At 42.5% G+C, this 23,498-nt stretch overlaps 3 protein-coding genes across 4 annotated transcripts; all 3 read left to right on the forward strand.

Moving 5' to 3' along the window:
• Positions 1-5,120: 5,120 nt before the first annotated feature.
• Positions 5,121-17,306, forward strand: LOC125517953 (ABC transporter B family member 28-like; the record flags this gene model as incomplete). Its single annotated transcript, XM_048682912.1, is given in 16 exon segments — positions 5,121-5,351; positions 5,437-5,624; positions 6,513-6,536; positions 7,327-7,428; positions 7,672-7,762; positions 8,553-8,653; positions 8,771-8,821; positions 12,464-12,592; positions 14,852-14,914; positions 15,010-15,268; positions 15,708-15,856; positions 15,952-16,041; positions 16,248-16,382; positions 16,464-16,520; positions 16,669-16,725; positions 16,846-17,306. Coding segments are annotated over 16 exon segments (1,964 nt in total), but the record flags the coding sequence as incomplete, so codon positions are not given.
• Positions 17,307-17,988: 682 nt separating this feature from the next.
• LOC125517955 (protein transport protein SFT2-like) lies at positions 17,989-20,801 on the forward strand. Of its 2 annotated transcripts, XM_048682915.1 has the most exons (5): positions 17,989-18,132; positions 18,192-18,442; positions 19,099-19,366; positions 20,110-20,214; positions 20,441-20,801. In XM_048682915.1, exons 2-5 carry the CDS (start codon positions 18,237-18,239, stop codon positions 20,549-20,551), a joined length of 690 nt encoding a protein of 229 aa, XP_048538872.1. In that variant the 5' UTR covers positions 17,989-18,132; positions 18,192-18,236; the 3' UTR covers positions 20,552-20,801. The 2 variants fall into 2 exon arrangements, with proteins under 2 accessions (XP_048538872.1, XP_048538871.1); XM_048682914.1 differs by having other exon boundaries at positions 17,999-18,442.
• Positions 20,802-21,481: 680 nt separating this feature from the next.
• Positions 21,482-23,258, forward strand: LOC125517954 (fructose-bisphosphate aldolase 5, cytosolic-like). Its single transcript, XM_048682913.1, has 3 exons — positions 21,482-21,780; positions 21,871-22,556; positions 22,659-23,258. Exons 1-3 carry the CDS (start codon positions 21,753-21,755, stop codon positions 23,025-23,027), a joined length of 1,083 nt encoding a protein of 360 aa, XP_048538870.1. The 5' UTR covers positions 21,482-21,752; the 3' UTR covers positions 23,028-23,258.
• Positions 23,259-23,498: the final 240 nt, after the last annotated feature.

A 23,498-nucleotide genomic window follows, 5' to 3' on the forward strand; every position in this document is an offset into this window, starting at 1 on the left:
AGGTTGTTTCCTCGGAAAGTATACCGTATGCTCATTACCATTAACATGAAAAGTGACATTACCTTTGGTGCAATCAATAACAGCTCCTGCAGTATTCAAAAAGGGTCTTCCAAAAATAATAGACATACTATCGTCCCCGGGAATATCAAGAATAACAAAGTCCGTTAAAATAGTAACGTTTGCAACCACAACAGGCACATCCTCACAAATACCGACAGGTATAGCAGTTGATTTATTAGCCATTTGCAAAGATATTTTAGTAGGTGTCAACTTATTCAAATCAAATCTACGATATAAAGAGAGAGACATAACACTAACACCGGCTCCAAGATCACATAAAGTAGTTTTAACATAGTTTCTTTTAATGGAGCATGGTATAGTGGGTACTCCTGGATCTCCAAGTTTCTTTGGTATTCCACCTTTAAAAGTATAATTAGCAATCATGGTGAAAATTTCAGCTTCAGGTATCTTTCTTTTATTAGTAACAATATCTTTCATATACTTAGCGTAAGGATTCATTTTGAGCATATCAGTTAATCGCATACGCAAAAAGATAGGTCTAATCATTTCAGCAAAGCGCTCAAAATCCTCATTATCCTTTTTCTTGGATGGTTTGGGAGGAAAAGGCATGGGTTTTTGAACCCAAGGCTCTCTTTTCTTATCGTGTTTCCTAGCAACAAAGTCTTTCTTATCATAACATTGATTCTTTGATTCTGGGTTATCAAGATCAACAGCAGGTTCAATTTCTATATCATTATCATTATTAGGTTGAGCATCAACATGAACATTATCATCTACATTATCATTAGTTTCATGTTCATTAGCAGATTGTGTTTCAACATCAGAATAGAAATATCATTTGGATTCTCAGGTGTTTCAGCAATAGGTTCACTAGAAGCATGCAAAGTCCTATCATTTTTCTTTTTCTTCCTTTTAGAAGGACTAGGTGCATCTATATTATTTCTCTGAGAATGTTGCTCAATTCTCTTAGGGTGGCCTTCAGGATACAAAGGTTCCTGAGTCATTTTACCAGTTCTAGTAGCCACTCTAACATCATAGTCCTTATTCTTACTATTCAATTCATTGAGCAAATCATTTTGAGCTTTAAGTACTTGTTCTACTTGAGTGGTAACCATAGAAGCATGTTTACTAATAAGTTTAAGTCCATCTTTGACATTAGCCATATAATCACCCAAGTGTTCAAGCATATCAGCACTGCGTTTTAATTCTCTACCAAAATAAGCATTGAATTCTTCTTACTTAACCATAAATTTATCAAACTCATCTAAGTATGGGCTAGCAAACTTAGTAAATGGGATTTCAGCTTTATCATATCTATAGAGAGAATTTACCTTTACTACCTGTGTCGGGTTATCAAGACCATGTGTTTCTTCAATAGGTGATGGATTAAAACCATATATTTCTTCAACAGGCGGTAAATTAAGACCATGTATTTCTTCAATAGGAGGTAAATTCTTAACATCTTCAACTTTAATATCTTTTTCTTTCATGGATTTCTTTGCCTCTTGCATATCTTCAGGACTGAGAAATAGACCACCCCTTTTCTTCGAAGTTGGTTTAGGAATAGGCTCAGGAGTTGGCTCAGGAAATGTCCAGTTATTTTCATTTGTCAACATATTATTCAATAGAATTTCAGCTTCATCCGGTGTTCTTTCCCTAAAAACAAAACCAGCACAACTATCCAGGTAATCTCTGAAAGCATCGGTTAGTCCATTATAAAAGATACCAAGTATTTTATTTTTCTTAAGAGGGTGATCAGGCAAATCATTAAGTAATTGGAGAAGCCTCCCCCAAGTTTGTGGGAGACTCTCTTCTTCAATTTGCACAAAATTATATATATCCTTAAGGGCAGCTTGTTTCTTATGAGCAGAGAAATATTTAGCAAAGAAGTAATAAATCATATCCTGGGGACTACGCACACAACTAAGATCAAGAGAATTAAACCATATCTTAGCATCACCCTTTAATGAGAACGGAAATATTTTAATGATATAAAAGTAGCGAGTTCTCTCATCATTAGTGAACAGGGTAGCTATATCATTTAATTTAGTAAGATGTGGCACAACAGTTTCAGATTCATAGCCACAAAAAGGATCAGATTCAACCAAGTAATTATATCAGGATCAATAGAGAATTCATAATCCTTAGCAGTAACAAAGATAGTTGAAGTAGCATAAGCAAGATCATATTTCATTCTAGCATTTAGAGTTTTTTGTTTAAGCTTAGCTAATAATTTCTTAAGATCACTTCTATCATTGCAAGTAAGAAAGTCTCTTTTAGTTTCTTCATCCATAACATAGCCCTCAGGCACAACAGGTAATTCATATTTATTAGGAGAACCTTCATAATCACTTTCATCAGTATTATTAGTTTCAATAATTTCATTCTCTCTAGCCCTAGCAAGTTGTTCATCAAAAAATTCACCGAGTGGCACAGTTGTATCAAGCATAGAAGTAGTTTCATCATAATTATCATGCATAGCAGAAGTGGCATCATCAATAATATGCGACATATCAGAATCAATAGCAGGGGCAGGTTTAGGTGTCGCAAGCTTACTCAAAACAGAGGGTGAATCAAGTGCAGAGCTAGATGACAGTTCCTTACCTCCCCTCGTAGTTGAGTGATAAATCTTGGTTTTTGGATATCTCAAGTTCTTCATAATGATAAAAAATATAAATCCCAAGTGACTCAAAGAATAGAGCTATGCTCCCCGGCAACGGCGCCAGAAAATAGTCTTGATAAGCCACAAGTATAGGGGATCGCAACAGTTTTTGAGGGTAGAGTATTCAACCCAAATTTATTGATTCAACACAGAGGGAGCCAAAGAATATTCTCAAGTATTAGCAGCTGAGTTGTCAATTCAACCACACCTGAAAACTTAATATCTGCAGCAAAGTATTTAGTAGCAAAGTAATATGATAGTAGTGGTAAAGATAGCAAAAGTAACAGTAACAAAAGTAATGTTTTTGGTATTTTATAGTGATGATAACAATAGCAATGGAAAAGTAAATAAGCGAAGAACAATATATGGAAAGCTCGTAGGCAATGGATCGGTGATAGAGAATTATGCGGGATGCGGTTCATCATGTAACAGTCATAACCTAGAGTGACACAGAACTAGCTTCAATTCATCAATGTAATGTAGGCATGTATTCCGAATATAGTCATACGTGCTTATGGAAAAGAACTTGCATGACATCTTTTGTCCTACCCTCCCGTGGCAGCGGGGTCCTAGCGGAAACTAAGGGATATTAAGGCCTCCTTTTAATAGAGTACCGGACCAAAGCATTAACACATAGTGAATACATGAGCTCCTCAAACTATGGTCATCACCGGAAGTGGTCCCGATTATTGTCACATCGGGGTTGCTGGATCATAACACATAGTAGGTGACTATATACTTGCAAGATAGGATCAAGAACTTTCATATATTGATGAAAATATAATAGGTTCAGATCTGAAATCATGGCACTCGGGCCCTAGTGACAAGCATTAAGCATAGCAAAGTCATAGCAACATCAAATCTAAGAACATAGTGGATACTAGGGATCAAACCCTAACAAAACTAACTCGATTACATGATAAATCTCATCCAACCCATCACCGTCCAGCAAGCCTACGATGGAATTACTCACGCACGGCGGCGAGCATCATGAAATTGGTGATGGAGGATGGTTGGTGATGACGATGACGACGGATTCCCCTATCCGGAGCCCCGAACGGACTCTAGATCAACCCTCCCGAGAGAGTTTAGTGGTTGTCGGCGGCTCCGTATCGTAAAACGCGATGAATCTTTCTCTCTGATTTTTTCTCCGAACACGAATATATAGAGTTGGAGTTGAGGTTGAAGGAGCTCCAGGGGCCCACGAGGTAGGGGGTGCCTAGGGGGGCAGGCGCGCCCCCCACCCTCGTGGCTAGGGTGTGGGCCCCCTGGTCTTGATTTTTTGCCAGTATTTTTTATTATTTCCAAAAATAATCTCCGTGAAGTTTCAGGTCATTCTGAGAACTTTTGTTTCTGCACATAAATAACACCATGGCAATTCTGCTGAAAACAGCGTCGGACCGGGTTAGTTCCATTCAAATCATGCAAGTTAGAGTCCAAAATAAGGGCAAAAGTGTTTGGAAAAGTAGATACGACGAAGACGTATCAAGATACACATCCCAGGAGCCTCTCCTCATCATTGCCCTACTCCGTTGCTAGTTGTCGCTGTCGAGGCAGGGGCGAAGCCAGGGGGACGAGCAGGGGCCTCCCCCTCAACGATCGACAATTTTAGTAGGAGCGACGAGTAATTACCAACGAGATTAGATCAATATACGTACTCGGCCCCCCTATACTCGAATCCTGGCTCCGCCACTGTGTCGAGGCTTTCATTATGGTGCTCCTTTTTTGTCCCAGACCACCCGAGTGAGTTTCAGACGACATCCCGCTTCTTTAACTCTTTTTTGCCCTTTCTTGGTCCTTTCTGTACCTCTCGCGCCCTAGCACCGCCACTTCCAGCTATTAACTTCCCATAATCATGACTTAAACCACATAATCATGACTTGTCACAGCTTGCCATTGTCATGTTTTTTGGCTAGCCATGTGCTGCCACCTATTATTCTACCCTCACCCCATTGCGCTTCTCCGGCCGAGCTACAAGCGGAGGCAGATGAGATTGTCAGAGGTTGGTCCGGTTGGAGTAACCATTGCTGATGAGAAGGGGGGGGGGAGGGGGTCGGCATTTTCAAAAGAGGAAACATTGCAAAGGCATCTCTCTAAATCGGCGAAATTGCAGTGACATTTATCTAATATATTTATTAATCCTCCATCCAAGTTCAGTACAAACAAACATGATGATTCTGGAACTGGCAAGCAAAATTCGTGAACTCCGACGATGGGGGCCAAAATGCCAAACATCCCTTCAACCCGAACTATCCGTTATCTATGGTGCTGTCCTCTCCGCCCCACTCCCCCCCGCCTTCCATCTCCACAAACACGCACAAAAAAAGGGCCAAAACTCCACCAGGAAAAGGGAAAGCGGGGAAGCCATGGCGCTCTCCAGCTGGAGCATGCGCCTCCCCTCCAGCCCCTCCCGCCCCGCCCCGAACCCTCGCCGCAACGCCCCACGCGTACATCTCGGCGCCGGCGCCCGGCCCCGACGCCTACCAGTCCCCCTCCTTCGACGCCGCGGAGGCAGCTGCCGATGTGGCCGCCGCCATCTCCTCAACTGACGCCATCACCTGGGCCGGCGTCTGGGCCCTCCTGTCGCAGCACAAGGCCCGCCTAGCGATCTCCCTCGCCGCGCTCCTCGCGTGCACGACCTGCACCCTCTCCATGCCGCTCTTCTCAGGTATGCTTCAGCCTTCAGGCCCCCCTCTGTCGATGGGATGGATGCTGGCCTGTTTCTGAAATGTGGTGGTTGGATGTTCGCACAGGGAGGTTCTTCGAAACCCTGATAGGGAGGGGGTCCGAGCCCCTAACGAGGCTCTTGTCCAAAATCGCGGTATTATACACGCTGGAGCCGATATTTACCATCGTCTTCGTGATCAACATGACGGTGGTCTGGGAGAAAGTGATGGGGAGACTGCGGAGCCAGATATTTCGGAGGATTCTGATCCAAAAGGTAAATGTTAGAGCATAACGCTGTAGTCGCTGCTGCCAAGCTTGCAGGTGGAAGTACTTCGCATGACATCTTTGATTGCTTGGTGTATTGCTGTTATGTTGTTATTGAATTTAGCTAAGCATGTTTGGTGTGCTTTTCCAGCTATTGCAGTAGATTTATGTTTGCTATTTTGTTAGGTTGCTGTTGTTATCACATCTGTGGTCTGTGCGGCTGATTTAGTTCGTAGTTGTGCTGAATTGGAAGCATTAAGTGCCATTGTACCAGTAGTGTTTCGGTGATGAGAATTTTGACCACTGCTAAGGGGCTGGTGATTCCAGTACATATGCAAATATGTTGATTGTTCACTATTGCTGCCAACAGATTTGTCTGACATTCCTTTGTTACTTTAAACATCTAATACACAATAACTATGAAATTATCTTAGCATTATGATGAAATGGTTCATGAATGCTATTCCATTCCTAGGCTGAACCAGCTCTTGGTATGGTTTTACTGCAGCATCTGATGCACCTTAGAGGTGGCAGCAAGATAGCTGCAAGTATTTATGTTGAGTCAGTCGACTCTGCTATAGGCATTGTACACGATGGAGTTATAAGGACTAGAATTGACACAGGTGCATGCTGTGATGTGATATGGTTTTGTCTCTCTATGGCCATGCACCATGAAGTGTAATAAACTAATTAATCTGCACGGAAGTGATACATTAAGCTCATAACCTGCTAAACTCCTTTGCTATGCAGTCTCATTGCTCCTTTTCTTTTGGTAATGGTTACATTTTTATACAAGGCCGTCTTGTGCCAATCTGGCATACTAAACAATTTTATACTACTTCTCATATGCACATTATGTTATTTAACTGGTAATAAATGCCCTTTTCTTTTCTTGCAGATGGTATTTTTTGATCGTCACAAGGTATGCCAGTTGACATACAATGTCCATGATTATTACTTGGAGAAAAACATGTCAACCATAAAGTTCAAGTTTCCCATCCAATTAAAAAACTTTGTCGTACTGTTAAATGATACAATGGGAGGAAATTAAATGTCGCTTGTTCATATAATATCTGGTAAGATGTTAAATTTTCAATTTTGACATGTGACTATTATTCAACCATGAAAGTAATAGAATTAAATTTAGGCTGTTCGGTGTGTGTATATGTTAAAGCATGGTACACGGTTTATTGAAGATTAATTAAGAACCACATTTCAGTACAAAAAAGTTTACTGAGCAAATGTTGCATGGGATTTTTCACTTTATTAGTTACACATTTTGTGAATATAGCTTAGGAAAGAGAAAATATCTTTTTTATTTATGTTTAAAAATCATTGTACAGAGAACATGATTTAGTTTGGTCTGTCATAAAATTGTACTGTGTACACTTTTGTAGAAAGGCATTCTTCTCCTAAAATTATGTGAACCAAAAGATGTCTTGATAGATGCACACCTATGTTCTGAGTACTGACAAACCAGTTAGTAGATGCCAACAAGCTATTCCATTATTTCATCTCTAGCAAGTTATACCATGATGTTTTTACGGATTTGTGTTACTTAACTTTAGTGTCAGTCATAGACACTTATTTCTATGTACCTTACAAGAGAGCATAGGAGAATGGTGATATATTGTTGTGGTTGTCTCAATAAATTGGCAGTAATTAGTCTGCTTCATGTGTTGGTGCAGATATCTTAATATCATTTATGGCAGGTCGGCGAGTTAACTGGATTGTTGACATCTGATTTAGGTTCTTTGAAGGGTGTAGTAAGTGACAACATATCAAGAGATCGTGGGCTAAGGGCATTCTCTGAGGCAAGAAATTTTACATTATGAGAATGTAAGCTTGATGCTGCTAAATGCTAAGAGTTTGATCGGTATAATTACATAATCTCTCAGGGCTAATTGTAATGCTCTTAACTACCCTCTTCAGTTCTAACCATTGTTCACACGTAGCCTACTATTTCATTCATATCATGTACTTGATATTAATTTAATGATCTTACTTGCTTGCACTCTGTCTCATGCTGGCCTCATAATTTTCTATTCTATTTTCAGATCACTGGTACACTGTGTATACTTTTCACATTATCCACTGAGCTTGCTCCTGTTCTAGGACTCCTCATAGTCTCTGTCTCTGTAATAGTTGGTAATTTTCTGAAAGCTATATGTGTGGGGCATGTCCTTTGTTGTTTATGCTTTTTACTATGTATGACATTTCCTTCAGATTGCTAGAGTAGTTTTCATCATTTGGAAATGTTAAAGTATGTGTTGAAAATGGGCTATTATTTGTGGTAAATAACCATAACAGGATTGCTATAAGGACCTATGTTTGGAGGCTTATCCCTTGTATCTTATACCTTTTAAAATTTTGTTTTGAGCCTCTGAAGAACCTGAATATAATCTTGGTATTAGATTTGTGATTTCTCTTAAAAGTAACATGTATGTCATATGCTCAAAAGCTTGAATGTCCTTTGTGTTCAGCTAATGAAAATTCTTTCTATTTATGTGTTCCCTAGCTAATGAAAATTATTTCTATTTATGTGTTCCCTACGAGTTCTCAAACCACGTTAGTATAGAGCTTTTGTTAGAATGATGAATAATTGAGTGCCAACTGCCAACTGATCGTGCGTTGAATTATTTGGTTTTTAAAGGCAGCCACGAGATAATTTGTGCCTTTGAAATATAAAATTGTTTTTTTCTTTTGATGTTTGTGTTTTAATAATTTATTTTTGTCACAGATGATCACCACATTTAATAGGCTTTCCAAGACTTTGCTTCTTAGGTCTTGAATAAGTGAACTTCGTTTTCTAGGAAATTAATTGTATTGAATAATTTTGAGTTCTTTTCCCCATAATTTTTTCCCTAGGGTTGTAATTAGGCGATTTGGTTTTGAATGATTTACATATCGCCTTTGACAAGGTAATTTTTCTAACCAGCTATTTTCAAGAGGTCAACTGTCCCCACCTTTAAATCTTACGGAATTGTCCAAGCTCATATATCAGACTGCGTGTCAGAAACATTTTCAGCCATCCGTACTGTGAGTACACTTTGTCAGAATGCTTATTTGAACTTCTGTTGAACTTTAATATGGTTCTATTAGACACATGCTTTACTGTTTGGATTATCCTTGTTTAACTAAAAAATACATATGCAGGTTAGGTCATTTGGTGGCGAGAAACGACAAATTTCTATGTTTGACAACTTGGTATGTCACGTCACTTACGGACTTCTTTTTTCATGGAAACAGCGGGGACCGTCATTATTCTACTGGCCATAGTTGTTTCTTTGTATCAGATTCCAAAGAAAGGATCCAAACAGAAACTACAGCCTGTAGAAATAATGACGTTCTCAATGTTCCTTTTGCCTGTTCTATATAATAGATAAAATTAAAAATTACAAAGTAATGATCCGAGCGAAAACTACAACCATAAGAATAACAACTCTCTAAATGTCTGCTGTTAAGGAAATAGTAACTTGTATTTACAGGGGGCCAAAGGCCATTATGTATATACAATGCACAGGTGGAAAATATGCAGGAAGCCCCTTATTACTACGGGGAAACTATACAAGCTACATGGAAACATAATATAACTCTAACACGCCCCCCCCCCCCCCCCCCCCCCCCCCCCCCCCCCTCTCAAACTGAAGGTGGATCCACAACGCTGAGTTTGAAGAGATGAAGTCCATGCTGCACTTTAATCTGGGCCATCGTAAAGAAATTTGCAACTGTAACTCGGAATATACATACTGAAGAGCAATAAAATTGTCATGCAAAACAACACACACAAAAAAAAAATGCATGGTGAGCTCATGCTTCACAGGGTCACGTGCAATACTAATAGTACATGTACCATCTGACAAGAGCAGGGTAGGTGTAGTGACAGAAGAAACGCCAAACTCCTGAAGTAACCCCGGTAACCAAGTCACCTATGCCGTCAAAAGAGCCATAGCTCACAACTCAGCCTCTGCGCTCAAACGGGAAACTGCAGTTTGTTTCTTTGTCTTCCAGGCAATGAGAGAACCAGCAAGAAAAACAGTAAGCAGAAAGTGAACGGTTATCCAAGGGATCACTAGCCCACGTAGCATCCGAATAGACGTGAAGCTGTGTAGCATCCGAATAGATGTGAAGCTGTGACAAACTGGAGTGGGGAAAGAAAAGACGGTGAGAGATCGTGCCATGATATCGGAGAACACAAAGAAGGTAACTATAGTGAACCGAAGTGGGAGCAGAAACAAACTGACTCAAAATATGGACGTGATAGGGGATATGCGGATGAGTGACAGCTAGATAGACAAGACTCCTAACAAGATGGCGATAACGTGTCGGATCATACAAGGGGTCACCATAAGAAGCACAGAGGTGAGCATTGAGCTCCATGGGTGAAAAAAAATACTTGGGGGCCAATGGCCAGTGTGTGTGTATATATATGCAGGGAACCCCTTCTACTGCAGGGAAAATATACAGGCTATACATGGAAACATAATATAACTATAACAAGCCAAATGGTAAATTAGGAAAAAGCTGACCGAGCAATCGGGATTATGAGAATCAACCACAATTTAATTCCAACCAGTCCTAACAGTTATAGCCCACCTGTAGATCCACATAAGACCTTGGCACATTCAATCCCCTCCAAAGCATCAACCATATGCATCGTCCCAAACCCACTAAGGCCAGCATCAATGGTTCGCATTTTGGAGCACGAGGGCATGTCTGGGGGCAATGGTCCCATCTCCTGTTGCGCACTATGAGGAGATGCACTCGTGTGTCCTTCAGTCAGTATGAGGCTACTCCCAGCCTCGGTTTATGTGTGCACTGGTTAGCGTGTCGCAGCAAGGGGGCTTATGCAAGTTTGCAAGTGGGCCTTGGTTGTCACTTCTTAGGACCCATTACAATGAAAAAGAAGGTTAAAACTAGTAAGGCCTCCTTTGGTTTGGAAGAATTTTGTAGGAATTTTATAGGGTAGGATTTTTATAGGAAAAATTCCTATAGAGCTCTTTGGTTTGTAGGAATGGAATCATATTCCTATGAAGGAAATCTTCCTATCCTCCACATTTCATAGGAAAATAAACATTAGCCTAGACTCAATGGAAAAAATCCTATGATGTGAAACAAAGGACATCTCCTTTCCTATTCCTACTCATAGGATTCGAGATGCATGTCATCTCATTTCCTATGACTTTTCTATTCCTATAATTTTCCTACCCTATGAACCAAAGGAGGCCTAAGTTCTTTGATTCAAAATAGTGGTAAACTGTAGCTCCTTGAAGTAGTTTCATACATATACAAACTATTTATAAAATCTAGTAAAACTGTGTATAAAAGGTAGTAATTCCAAAATGATTTTTTTACTATCTAAGTCACTAATTTACTACATTATTCTAAAAATTACTAAATTTTGTACACTAGTTTAATATATTTTGTACACTTTTTACTAGGGTCATAGAATAAGCTATTCTACACTCATGCTTAGAATAGGGTTTCTACGCATATATATGCCTGATAGTTTGTGAAAAGAGTTACAATAATTTCTAAGTGAATTTATGATCCAAAATTCTACAGCAGAAGTTATGATTTTACTATCCACCATCACATTTGTAAAATTACGCCTGCTTCTACAAAATTTACGATCTACTTAACACAATCTTATGACCGCATGAAAAATAACTCATTGTACTCAGGCCCGTCCCTGGGGCAGGGTAGCTAGGGCGACCACCCTGGACCCCTAAACCTCAGGGGGCCCAACTGAGCTATCTCTTAGAGCCAAGGGCCTATTTACTCAAGTGAAAATGACAGTGAATCGGCAGCAATAGCTTTGCTCGTACAGAACAAAGGCCACCTGGTCCGCTCTCCTTTTTCTTTGCAAAAAACAACACGCACATGCCTGGGTAGAGCATAAGAAAGCTTCGGAGCACTTACCACTGTCTCTAACAAGAGGGGTTCTTCTTCTTTTATTGAAAAAAGACTCATACCGATGTGAGTAATATGTCTAAAAGTTAAGTATCATACCATTTATTTTGTGGCATTTGCACACTAAAATGAAACATAAAAGTTTGAATCACCTGAGCCTGCTTTCTTTGGCTCCCCATTTTTTTATTTTCATGCATACTACAATCACTATTTTCTTCACATGAACTAAAAGACACATAGTTCCTTCTATTATTTAGATGCATTATTATTTTGTTTTTTGGATTTTTTAAATTTTCTTTTCTAGTTTTTAAATAAAGGGAGCACACGCTACTCGGATCCTGGTGTACCAAACAACATCCACACAAGCCTCGCCTAAAAGCCTAGCGAAAATTTCTCAGGTTGTCACAACTAATACAGAAGATAGGTCAATGGACTAATTAAGCCTTCTGCAAGATTATTATTTGAAGGAGTGCTCGTTAAGACTACGATTGTTTTTTTACCAGGTTAACCTATCATTAGAGTTTGTTTATCTACTTTTTTTCAATGTTTTGTGACAACCAACTTCTATGGTGTATAAATGGAAAGTATTTTTACAGTTCATAGGAAAGGCCTTGAGTTATTGTCTTGCCCTGCCCCCCCGATATGTCAGGGCCTGCCCTGATTGTACTCGCAGTCACAAGAGTAGAATAGCAGATATTAATTTGAAGACTGAAGTGATCTAATGAACCTAAACGCTGACCAAACTTCCCTAAGGAGAAGCCCTGGCCAAACTCAAGAAGCATAGCAAACAGGCTTCTCAATGGGACTATAGAGTGTTTCTTTTGCAGAGTATTGCGGTGTTTGATTATTCCTTTTGGCGGTTATATTCTTATACTGACGTTATGCTGGTAACACAGGCTTTCTTACCTTGTTAACACATTCTTTTTTGTTTGATAGGCACTTTCTTTTCAAAATAGCGGCACAAAGCTAGGAGTGCTGAAAGCTGCCAATGAGTCATTGACTCGAGTGGTAGTTTATATTTCCCTAATGGCACTTTACATTCTTGGTGGAAGCAAAGTCAGTGCGGTAAGCCTCTGAATACATTGTGTATAAGATACTAATTACAATTGCCTGACATGCAATACTCTTCTCTAAAGATTGCAACTGCTGCTGTTTAGTTATGTAATACAGTAAGAGTGTGTTTGGTTGAGGAACCAAGTGGAATGGAATGTCATGGACTCATGGTTAGATGCAACGAGATGGAATGGTTCTGTCTCGGCATTTGGTTGGGGAGATAGAATAGGGTGAATTTGATTCAATTTACCTTCCGTATAGGAATGGTGAGGTTATCTCTGTTGTATTTATAATTTTTTTGCATTTTTAGCTGTAATTATTCAAAATTTAGTTATATTTTATCTGTATTCACTTGATCATAAGTTGCACACACACGAGCAGTAAACGACCAATGTGTGTATAACATGCGAAAGACATACGTACATTCTATCACAAAATAGATCATGTCACAACTTAATCAGCCAGGCACCGAACAATGTGTTACATCCATCCTGATCTTGCTAGCTTGCCCGCTCGCATCGATGATGTGCGCCAGAATCACCACAACCCAGCAGCAGTCGGCCATGACCTGCCACAACCAACGCCGGCCGTGCCCAAGCTCCAGCCGCTGCCACTTGAGAGACAGGGAGGGAGACGGTCTGGCCGCCACTGCTCTGCTCTGGTCCCCGCCAACGTGCCGTTGCTGCTTGGCGCTGCTGCTTGGATGGTGGAGATTCTGAAACGAGCCGGAACAGGTGTCGCTGCCTGCTGCTGCTGCTTCGCCGTGCAGGATTTGATCCGCCACCACCATGCCCGCCAAGACAGGAAAGATGGGGAGAAAGAAATGTGTGAGGGTTAAGTCATTTGCCCCCTCTCTCAATCGGGCAAGCAGTGAGATTTTTCTCAGGTGCGCTGTCACGTGAGACGTCGGTTCCATTCCACCTCTGGGGACCAACTGGTTCCATTCCAAACCTCGACCAAACATGGGAATCGCCTCAGAAAACAGAACCATTCCATTATATTCCTTCCCATGACCTCAACCAACCACGCCAAGGTTCTATGCCATCCTGGGGAGGGGGGGGGGGGGGGGGGGTAGTATTCCTTGCCATTTTCTGGCATGCTGTGCTTTTTGCTCTTATAACACGGACAAAGCTTTGGCAGAGGGATTCCATAAATGGAGAATATATTAGACACATGTACAATTTTATTGGCTGAGGATGTAATCCAACCACTTACCGTGGACCTTAGGACGTCTAACTTCTTACTGTATACAACACTAAATCATCTACAACATTGGAGCCTTCTACATAGCTTGAGCTGTTTGCACTGTTTTTATTTTTGAGTGGTTTACTGCTTACCAGTAGCCAGTAGTTTGTTATAAAGAAAGAAAGAAAGAGAAAGAAAGAAAGGAAAAGACATTCACTATTAAGCGGGTTACTAGTACTCCCTCTATAAACTAATATAAGAGCGTTTAGATCACTAAAATAGTGATCTAAACACTCTTATATTAGTTTACAGAGGGAGTAGTTTGGAACTTTGGCTAATCTCTTTGACACCACTGTGGCATCCTAGCTTAAAGGACTGATAGTACTACTCATATCAACAAGACGGATCATCTTTTCTGGAAGCTCATCTCCTAAGAACCTCTGAGTTAAATGTGCTTGGCTCGGAGTAATTTGGAGATGGGTGACCGACCAGGGAAGTTCCCCTCTGTGACCAGTCTAGAGCCTAGAGGATGATAGCCAGGAGTAACTGGTGCCAGTCTGTGAGTGGTTGGGGTGTTACAAGCACTAGCAACAAGCATAGTGCGGTGCTAGACTTTAGCACCAATATTTACAAGTTTCTCTTCCATTTTGACCTTTAGTTTTAAAAATAAAATATAAACAATTTTCTCATTGTCTTTTAGGTTTAACATGGTGTTCCTAGCCATAATTTTACACTGCTGAAATATGTCATTTCACAAATAACATTACTTGCTTCATCCTAAAATTAATCAATTCAAAAGTGCCTTAGCACCATGTAAGCTTCTGCTGCTGAAACTGATTCTGTACACAAATCATTCATTTGTCTTCTTTTTTTTGCGATTATTCATTTGTCTTGCTTCGAGAACACATTTTATGTGTATCCAAGATACATGCACACAACAGCTTGGCTTGGCTTTACGCTTTCACTCATCAGCATGCATGTCACTCATCAGCATGCATGTTCATTCGTGTTATGAATTTCGTGTGTGCGATGAGGCTTGTATTGTCTGGTTGGAATCAGAAGAATATGATTATTTTACTATTTCAGGGCAAGTTGTCTATTGGAACAATGGCATCTTTTATTGGTTACACATTCACACTGACCTTTGCTGTAAGTAGCAAATCTTGCTTATTGAGTATTTTATTGTAGTTCCATTTGTTGTTTATTGCACATATATAGGTACAAGATAAAAACATGTATTTTAGGTTCAAGGAGCTGTTAATACCCTTGGTGATCTGCGTGGGACATTTGCCTCAATAGAGAGAATAAATTCTGTTCTGTCAGCAAAGGACATTGATGATTCACTTGCATATGGTTTAGCGAAAGAACTTGACAATAAAGAACCTGAAGATTCTAATGCTAGAGTGCATGAAAACGGCACTGTTAACACACATTACATGTCAGCACTGAAATCTTCAAGCAGCTGTAGTGATCTAGCCTGGTCTGGAGACATTCACCTGGAAGGTAGGATTCTCGTTTTAAATATTTATTCAATTAATGCAGGAGTTTCCTCCATATTACACAGATCCATATAATTTCCATATGATGCATTACCATCTGCTATATTCCATTATTATTATTTCCATATTGTGAAATGTGAATGTGGAGCTTATTTTTCTAAGATTAAGTTTCAGGTTTGACTTCATTTGTAATGTAGTCTATGTTCTGTAATAAGCTTGTCATGGCGTCCTCAGGTTTCACTTATTTGTGTTGAAAACATAATTTGATGGGGGTATGTTTTTCTGATAATTTTTTGAGTCTGTTTAACTTTAAGGAGAGTAGCTCAATGGTTTTCCTTTTGAGTTTGTTTCTTGAGATGTCCAAAAGTTGTCTTACTGCTAGCACAAAATCCACATGACATCGTTGACCACTGGCATACAACTGATACTCATATATCTGGCAGATGTTCATTTCTCCTATCCACTGAGATCTGATGTGGATGTCTTAAATGGGCTTGATCTTGTAATTGAGTGTGGAAAAGTCACAGCACTTGTTGGCTCTAGTGGTGCTGGGAAAAGTACAGTGGTGCAACTTTTAGCGCGGTACTATGAGGTAAGTACCGCTGTACATATCCATAGCAAACATTACTGTTGTCTACTTGTGTTTCATGAATGTAGCAACATTATAGATTTGTTCCGATCTTGCAGCCTACTCAAGGCCGAATCACGGTGGCAGGGGAAGACATTCGTATATTTGATAAAAGAGAATGGTCTCAAATTGTATCCCTAGTGAATCAGGTACACTTGTATACCAAAGCACCTATCTTTTCATGCCATTTGTCACTGGTTCATAGTAGCACACAAGTATCAGTTATCCCCATTGATTCATTTGAACTGCTAGATTTTGTCGGCAATTATTCCACAATTACTGTAAATAAGCGATACAAAATATACTATCTCAAAGATAGCAATTATATTAATTCTTTTTCGTATGAAAATATCAGGACCCTGTCCTATTCTCGGCATCTGTTGGGGAAAACATTGCTTATGGTCTTCCGGATGACGTTGTCTCCAAGGATGAGATAATAAAAGCTGCTAAAGCTGCCAATGCTCATGAATTCATCATCTCGCTTCCACAGGTATGACAGCCTGGCGCTAGTTATAGTCTCTTATGTCCGATGATATACCCATACCCATTATCTCATTTATTTGCAATTCAGGGCTATGATACTCTTGTTGGAGAACGAGGTAGTCTCCTAAGTGGGGGACAGAGACAGGTAATTTGCAATCTTAATATTTGAGTTGATGAATGAATGGATGACAATATTATTCCTCTAATAAAGGAATAACATCATCGGTGCTTTCTCCTAACTACTGTCAATTTATTGAAACTGAATGAATGACACTTCTTCTGTTGCTTTACAGAGAATTGCAATTGCCCGAGCTCTTCTGAAAAATGCTCCTTTTCTAATACTTGATGAGGTACCTCGCAGAAACTGAACCTTGTGTACCGTGCAGGCTGCATGAGATAATAATCCTTTTGTGCAATTTTGTTGGGATGACTCTCCTTATGTTCACTCAAGGAACTCGTGCTATTTACAGGCTACAAGTGCACTGGACACAACTAGTGAGCGGCTTGTGCAGGAAGCTCTCGATCTCTTGATGAAGGGCAGGACTTCTTTGGTGATCGCCCACAGGTTGAGCACCGTGCAAAACGCGCACCGAATCGCCGTTTGCTCAGATGGCAAGATCATGGAACTTGGGACGCACGCGGAATTGGTCGCCAAGGGAGGCAGTTATGCAGCACTTGTAGGCACGCAAAGGCTTGCCTTTGAGTAAACGCCTTGCTAACATTTTTTTGTTCCACACACGATGTTATAGGCTGCAACCAGTTTGCGAAATACATGAAACAAAGATTAAAGGTTGTAGAAGATTTACGAAATTATACATTAATCATGCATGTAACAAAAGTGAAACTCAAACAAGAATAGAGCACTCTGTATTGTCTGAGTCCTCATCGAGTGCAATGTGTTTACAGTGAAGCAGAAAAGAAGTTTTGTTTCGAGAGTCAGTGTGAGCTGATCATCACTAGGTATATTGGAGTGGTTTGCTGTGTGCGCTATTAGTCTAACCCCATTGCCATTCTATGCAATGCTCAGCCTAGCCAGACCTAACTAAGATAGGAAGTGATGGAGGACACTGCTTGGTACTCCCTCCGTTCCAAAATAGATGACCCAACTTTATACAAAGTTAATACAAAGTACAAAATTGGGTCATCTATTAATAGATGACCCAACTTTATACAAAGTTAATACAAAGTACAAAATTGGGTCATCTATTTTGAAACGGAGGGAGTAGCTTGAAAGACGGGTCTGCATGCTGAGAGGAAATTACACATAACAACCTTGTGAGCTAGGGTAACCAAGTTGGTACCCACATTTGGGACAGCTCATGCCGAGGCATCATTTTTTTAGTTTAACCAATAACACGTAGCACTGATCCGCCGGATAAGCTCATGAAAACAGCAAAACCGACCAGTCGGGTCCGTTTACGGGGTTATGTGGCGAAGACTAATCCAAATGGACATTTGACCGGCTGAGGTGGACGAGTGTCCCACTTGTAAGCCACTCATCTTGTCTCCCCACTTTTCTTCTTCCTCTGTCATATGTCCAAATCACACAACACAGACCGCGGCCGCGTCGAGGTCAACGGCGGTGGCCAGGCACGACTAACCGGAAAAAGGGAGCGCAGACGAGGTTGGAAAAGTAAATACGGCGGCGACTCACGGCAGGATGGGTTCGGAGCTTGCGAGCCAGGCCAGGGCGGTCCAGAGCGGCAAGGGAAGGCACACGGGAGTCTCTCGCACCCCAGCTAAAACAAATCGTTTAGGTGAGCAAATCGTAACAATTTTGCTTTTTTTTAGGGGCTCGTAACAAGTAAACAAACAGGGCACATTTCCGGCTGTCTCTACTCCCTGGCGGCGTGGGCCCGAGATGCAGGCGTGGTTCTCCGGCTCCGGGCCCTCGCCCTCCTCCTCCTCGTCGGCGGCGTCTTCGCAGCCGCCGCCGTCTCTGCTCGCGGAATGGAACTCCTACGCCGCCGCCCGCTCCGCCGAGGAGGACGTCGGCGGAGGATTCGGGATCGACATCGAGGCCGCCGTCCGCTCCGCCAACGACCGCGTCACCGGCACCTTCGGCGTGTAAGCAAGCCCCCCTCTCGTCGTCGCTCCGCCTCCTCCTAGGGTTTGCGCGAGTGAATCGGGGTGCGGTGGATTCTCCCCAGCCAAGCTTAACTACCGGTGCCATGAATAAATTGTTACTGTAGTAGCGTAGCGCTTCCCGGATCGCCTCCATGTGGATCGAGACTGCTTCGGTGCTGTTTCTTTTTGGTTACATCGCTTGCATGTGAAGAGAATTTGCGCAGGCTTTTGCTCCATAGCTAGTATTGTAAAATAGCTTCTTAGCATTGGCCAACTAGATCATTCTTAGCCAGCACTGTATTTCCTCCGGTTATCTCAAATCGTGATTGAGGATCGTTAGTCAGGAGCAAGGTGTTGGGCTGAATTAGTCGCTTATTAGGTATATAGACAATCAAGGAATCTATGTTTTGGCAAGTCACCATCGTGATTCATGTTGTAATGGCGAGCTGCTTAGAGTCATACCTCATACATATGAAAGCCATTTGTTGATTGTTAGCTCTAAAGCAATTTGAAAGGCTAAACATCGCCACAGCTCTTCAAGATTAACTAGAGGAACAATCGTAAAAGATGGCATTGACCAAACCTCTAGTTAACCTTTCTTTTAACTGTTTAGTTTTTGCTGAATGCTGATTGCCTTGCCATTCTATTCTCTCCAGGGTATCTAAAGGAGTTAGAGGGTTCCCTGGCAGCTTCCAGTCCTCAACAAGCAGTGTTCCATCTGGCAAATCTCTCATGTATTTCGGCCTTTTTCTTGCCAGTGGCATTTTCCTAGTTTTCATCGCGTTCACAATATTCCTGCCAGTCATGGTAATAATGCCTCAAAAGTTTGCGATCTGTTTCACTATGGGATGTGCCTTCATCATTGGATCTTTCTTTGCATTGAAAGGGCCCAAGAATCAGCTCTTTCATATGATTTCCAGAGAGGTATCAGTTCATTTTCCTTGTCCTTAAATAAGCACCATTCCTGGGAAGCACTGTTCAACAAAACTTGTGCTGTTTTCTTCTGTCTTTTGATAATTTCTATTTTACCACAAACTGCACATATTAGATTGTTTCCATCCAATTCTCTCCTTGAAGATATTAGTTAAGCTATATATGTTGTATATTGTATACATTTTGCTGGGAGCGCATTTTGTACTTTTATTTTTCTAGTAATGATCAAACAATTCCTCTGCTTTGAAGAAAGTACAAAAGAAAAGGAAAATGTATGGTCAAATTTATACAGTAACATAGCATGTCCTTGAGGCATTGATAATTTGACATGTTATCAAGTGAGCATCCAGCTGTGAAACATCAACCTGAAAAATGCATTGTCAATGATTTTCTGCCAATGGTTAAGTGCTTTTCTACAGAAGATCGAATGTGCATTGTTTTTTATTGTTCCATCAAAGGCATGCTTAGTGAATAACTGAATGTATTCTTTGTTTTAAAATTGATGTGTTTTTAGATGATAACATACTTTCTTTTCACAAAATAATATGCACATTTTGGGTTTTATGTATTCCCATATGTCATACTTTTTTTATTCCAACAGTTTATAAGGAACTTACTGGGTTATTGATTTAATTAGTTCATATCTTATATTTTATATATTTAAGTTTTGTTATATCTCGAAAATAAGTATGTTTTTGGTACATTTTCTGAAGTTGTTTTAATATTTTCCACAGAGGTTACCTTTCACCATTGGATTTGTTGGCAGCATGTTTGCTACCATCTATGTGTCAATGGTGCTCCATAGCTACATACTTTCTGTTTTCTTCTCTTGTCTTCAGGTGAAATTTTCTCCCACAATCTCTTGTGCTGTTATTTTGCCCTTCTCTGCATGCTAGCAACAGGAATAACTTTGAAGAGAACTGTGAATTTGTAGCATGTGAATAGGTCATCAAACCCCTTAAAGTTGCAGTTTGTGGCATTGTTGGTGTCTCTGGTAGCAGTTGCGTACCGAGCATTCAATCACTTCTATTAGCTTCGAGCTAACAAAACTCTTCTATTTTTCAGATCCTTGCGCTAGTATACTATGCCATCTCATACTTCCCTGGCGGATCTGCTGGAATGAAGTTTCTGTCATCTACCCTTGTGGCCTCAGTGTTGAGATGCTTCGGGCGATGAGTTCATCCGTTAGTTACTCTCACCCATCTGTCTCAGCCTGTGTTCAGCTCAGTAACATTTTTTGGCTTTTGCTTTGACATGGAGAGAGTGTGTCAAAGATGACCCTGGAGCTTGTGTTCACCGATATACATGCATGTCCAACTTACCGATAGTATTACTGATTCCATGGAAACCATGCTCGATGAGATGCTTTGTTCTTTATGGAGACGTGTGGACTCGAAATATAATAGACAGACAGATAGTTTGTGAATTTTGTAACGTCGCGGCATGCCTGGCATTCGATCTTGTATCATGTACTCCCTTGGTTACATCACATTACCCTGCCAACTTCCCGGAAATCCGACGACGATAACACCAAAGCCCTAGAGTGCATCAAAATATCCAATTTCAATATCTTCCACATTGCGAGGCCTCGGAAAATACTGAAAAAACATTGCTGTAGACTGCAACATTACACGTCGTGTTGGCACCTCACTCTGTCACTGTACACCGGACCACAGCCCACATATCCCCACGGCAGAGCGGGGAAATGAAATATTACATAGGATGTGTCTAGGGCACATCTAGATGTGCTCTAGTTATTGCACATCCAAGTGAGTGAATCAAGCATAAAAAAAAAGAAAAAAGAAATACCCACACGAATCTCAACGTAAGATCAATGACATAGGACTTAGATGTGCAATACTTATGGCACATCTAGATGTGCTTTAGCAAAACTGTATTACATATATGTATGCTCCACCATCTGATGATACATTCGTGTCGTGTCAGAAACCCGGCCAGCCCTACGTTCACCCTGCATGGATAAAGTCCACATCACCACAACCACTTGTTCAGTTTTTTCTTGGATCGATCTTCCTCCATGGTGTCTACATGTATCTGTTCCTAGCTGCGAAAATTGTATTCCTAGTATTTTTGTCTGGCCAGCAGGCGGAGGCCGGTTTGGGTGGCGCGGCTCGCCCCCCCTATCCCCCCGACCCCCAACGAGTGACCGGCGCCGCGCGAGCCAGTGGCCCGCGCATCACAGATCCCCCTCGCCCGCTCGGCATATCCTCCTCACGTCCGGGGTTTATAAGGCGAGACAGATAGCTCGCACACCCACCTCACAAAAAGCGCGAGCCGAGCAGCCCAGCGTTTGGATTTTGCAGCCACCGGTCCGCCGGTCCCGGAGCTCCTGACCGACACGCTCGCCGCCGCCGCCATGTCTGCCTTCGTCGGGAAATACGCAGGTTCTCGCCTTGTGTTTCGCCTGGCTACTGTGTTTTTAGAGTCTGTGGTGCAGCTTGCTGATGGTTTTTGTGTTATGATGAAATGCACAGAGGAGCTGATCAAGACGGCCAAGTACATCGCGACGCCGGGGAAGGGCATCCTGGCGGCGGACGAGTCGACGGGCACCATCGGGAAGCGGCTGGCGAGCATCAACGTGGAGAACGTGGAGGCCAACCGGCAGGCGCTGCGGGAGATGCTCTTCACGGCGCCGGGCGCCCTCGAGTACCTCTCCGGCGTCATCCTCTTCGAGGAGACGCTCTACCAGACGGCCGCCGACGGCACCCCGTTCGTCGACATCCTCAAGGCCGGCAACGTCGTCCCGGGCATCAAGGTGGACAAGGGCACCGTGGACATCGCGGGGACCGTCGGCGAGACCACCACCCAGGGCCTCGACTCCCTGGGCGCGCGCTGCGCCAAGTACTACGAGGCCGGCGCGCGCTTCGCCAAGTGGCGCGCCGTGCTCAAGATCGGGCCCGGCGCCGAGCCGTCCGAGCTCGCCGTGAAGCAGAACGCCGAGGGGCTGGCCCGGTACGCGCTCATCTGCCAGGAGAACGGGCTGGTCCCCATCGTGGAGCCCGAGATCCTCACCGACGGGCCGCACGACATCAAGGCCTGCGCCGCCGCCACCGAGCGCGTCCTCGCCGCCGTCTACAAGTCGCTCAACGACCACAAGGTGCTCCTCGAGGGCACCCTCCTCAAGCCCAACATGGTCACCCCCGGCTCCGACAGCCCCAAGGCACGTCCCCTCCCTCGCCGTACTTCTTTCAGAGTTATGTACTATGATCTTCATGGTCTTCGTTTGCATGGCTGATCGTGCTGTGAATGGTTGTGCGCATAGGTTGGCGCGGAGGTGATAGCGGAGTACACGGTGGCGGCGCTGCGGCGCACGGTGCCGCCAGCGGTGCCCGGGGTGGTGTTTCTGTCGGGCGGGCAGAGCGAGGAGCAGGCGACGCAGAACCTGGACGCCATGAACAAGCTGCCGGTGCTCAAGCCCTGGACGCTCACCTTCTCCTTCGGCCGGGCGCTGCAGCAGAGCACCATCAAGAAGTGGGCCGGCAAGAAGGAGAACGTCGCCGACGCGCAGGCCACCTTCCTCGCGCGGTGCAAGGGCAACTCCGAGGCCACGCTCGGCAAGTACGGCGGCGCTGCCGCCGGAGGGGACGCCGCCGCGTCCGAGAGCTTGCACGTCGCGGGGTACAAGTACTAAGGCACCGTCGCTCCCGCGCCATTCCCGGACCTAGGATCTCGGTGCAACCCGTGTGTACACGGCGCGGCGCATGGATTGCGCCGAGATTCGTGCGTGCATGCAGATATATATGCTCTTCCTTTTCTGCCGTGTACTTAAATTCTCTCTCCCTTCCCCTTCTCCTATTTAACCAGAACTACTGATGATATATAAGTGGTATATGAAAGTGTGAATGCAACGCTTTTACATGTTTGAGCTTGATTCATGGAAAATTTGAATATCATTAGTCAATGTGTACGTACAATGCACGTTAATTTGGAAGTATATTAAGTGCATGCGGATATTAAGTAGGATATTATTTGCGTGTTATTATGTGATTAGCAATATATTTGGCATGAAATTAACTTCACGCTAAACGTGTTGAGCGCTCGACATTAAAGCAGTCTAGGTCGTTAGATTGACATGATTTGATGCCCGAGATTAATTGGATCT

This window comes from Triticum urartu, chromosome 7, assembly GCF_003073215.2.
Source record: "Triticum urartu cultivar G1812 chromosome 7, Tu2.1, whole genome shotgun sequence".
NCBI lineage: Eukaryota > Viridiplantae > Streptophyta > Magnoliopsida > Poales > Poaceae > Triticum > Triticum urartu.

Coding starts and splice junctions, on each gene's coding strand:
- LOC125517955 (XM_048682915.1), top strand. CDS start 18,237: ATGCAGGCGTGGTTCTCCGGCTCCGGGCCCTCGCCCTCCTCCTCCTCG. Junction 18,443..19,098: donor GTCACCGGCACCTTCGGCGT/GTAAGCAAGCCC, acceptor TATTCTCTCCAG/GGTATCTAAAGGAGTTAGAG. Junction 20,215..20,440: donor TTTTCTTCTCTTGTCTTCAG/GTGAAATTTTCT, acceptor TCTATTTTTCAG/ATCCTTGCGCTAGTATACTA.
- LOC125517954 (XM_048682913.1), top strand. CDS start 21,753: ATGTCTGCCTTCGTCGGGAAATACGCAG. Junction 21,781..21,870: donor CTTCGTCGGGAAATACGCAG/GTTCTCGCCTTG, acceptor TGAAATGCACAG/AGGAGCTGATCAAGACGGCC. Junction 22,557..22,658: donor CCGGCTCCGACAGCCCCAAG/GCACGTCCCCTC, acceptor TTGTGCGCATAG/GTTGGCGCGGAGGTGATAGC.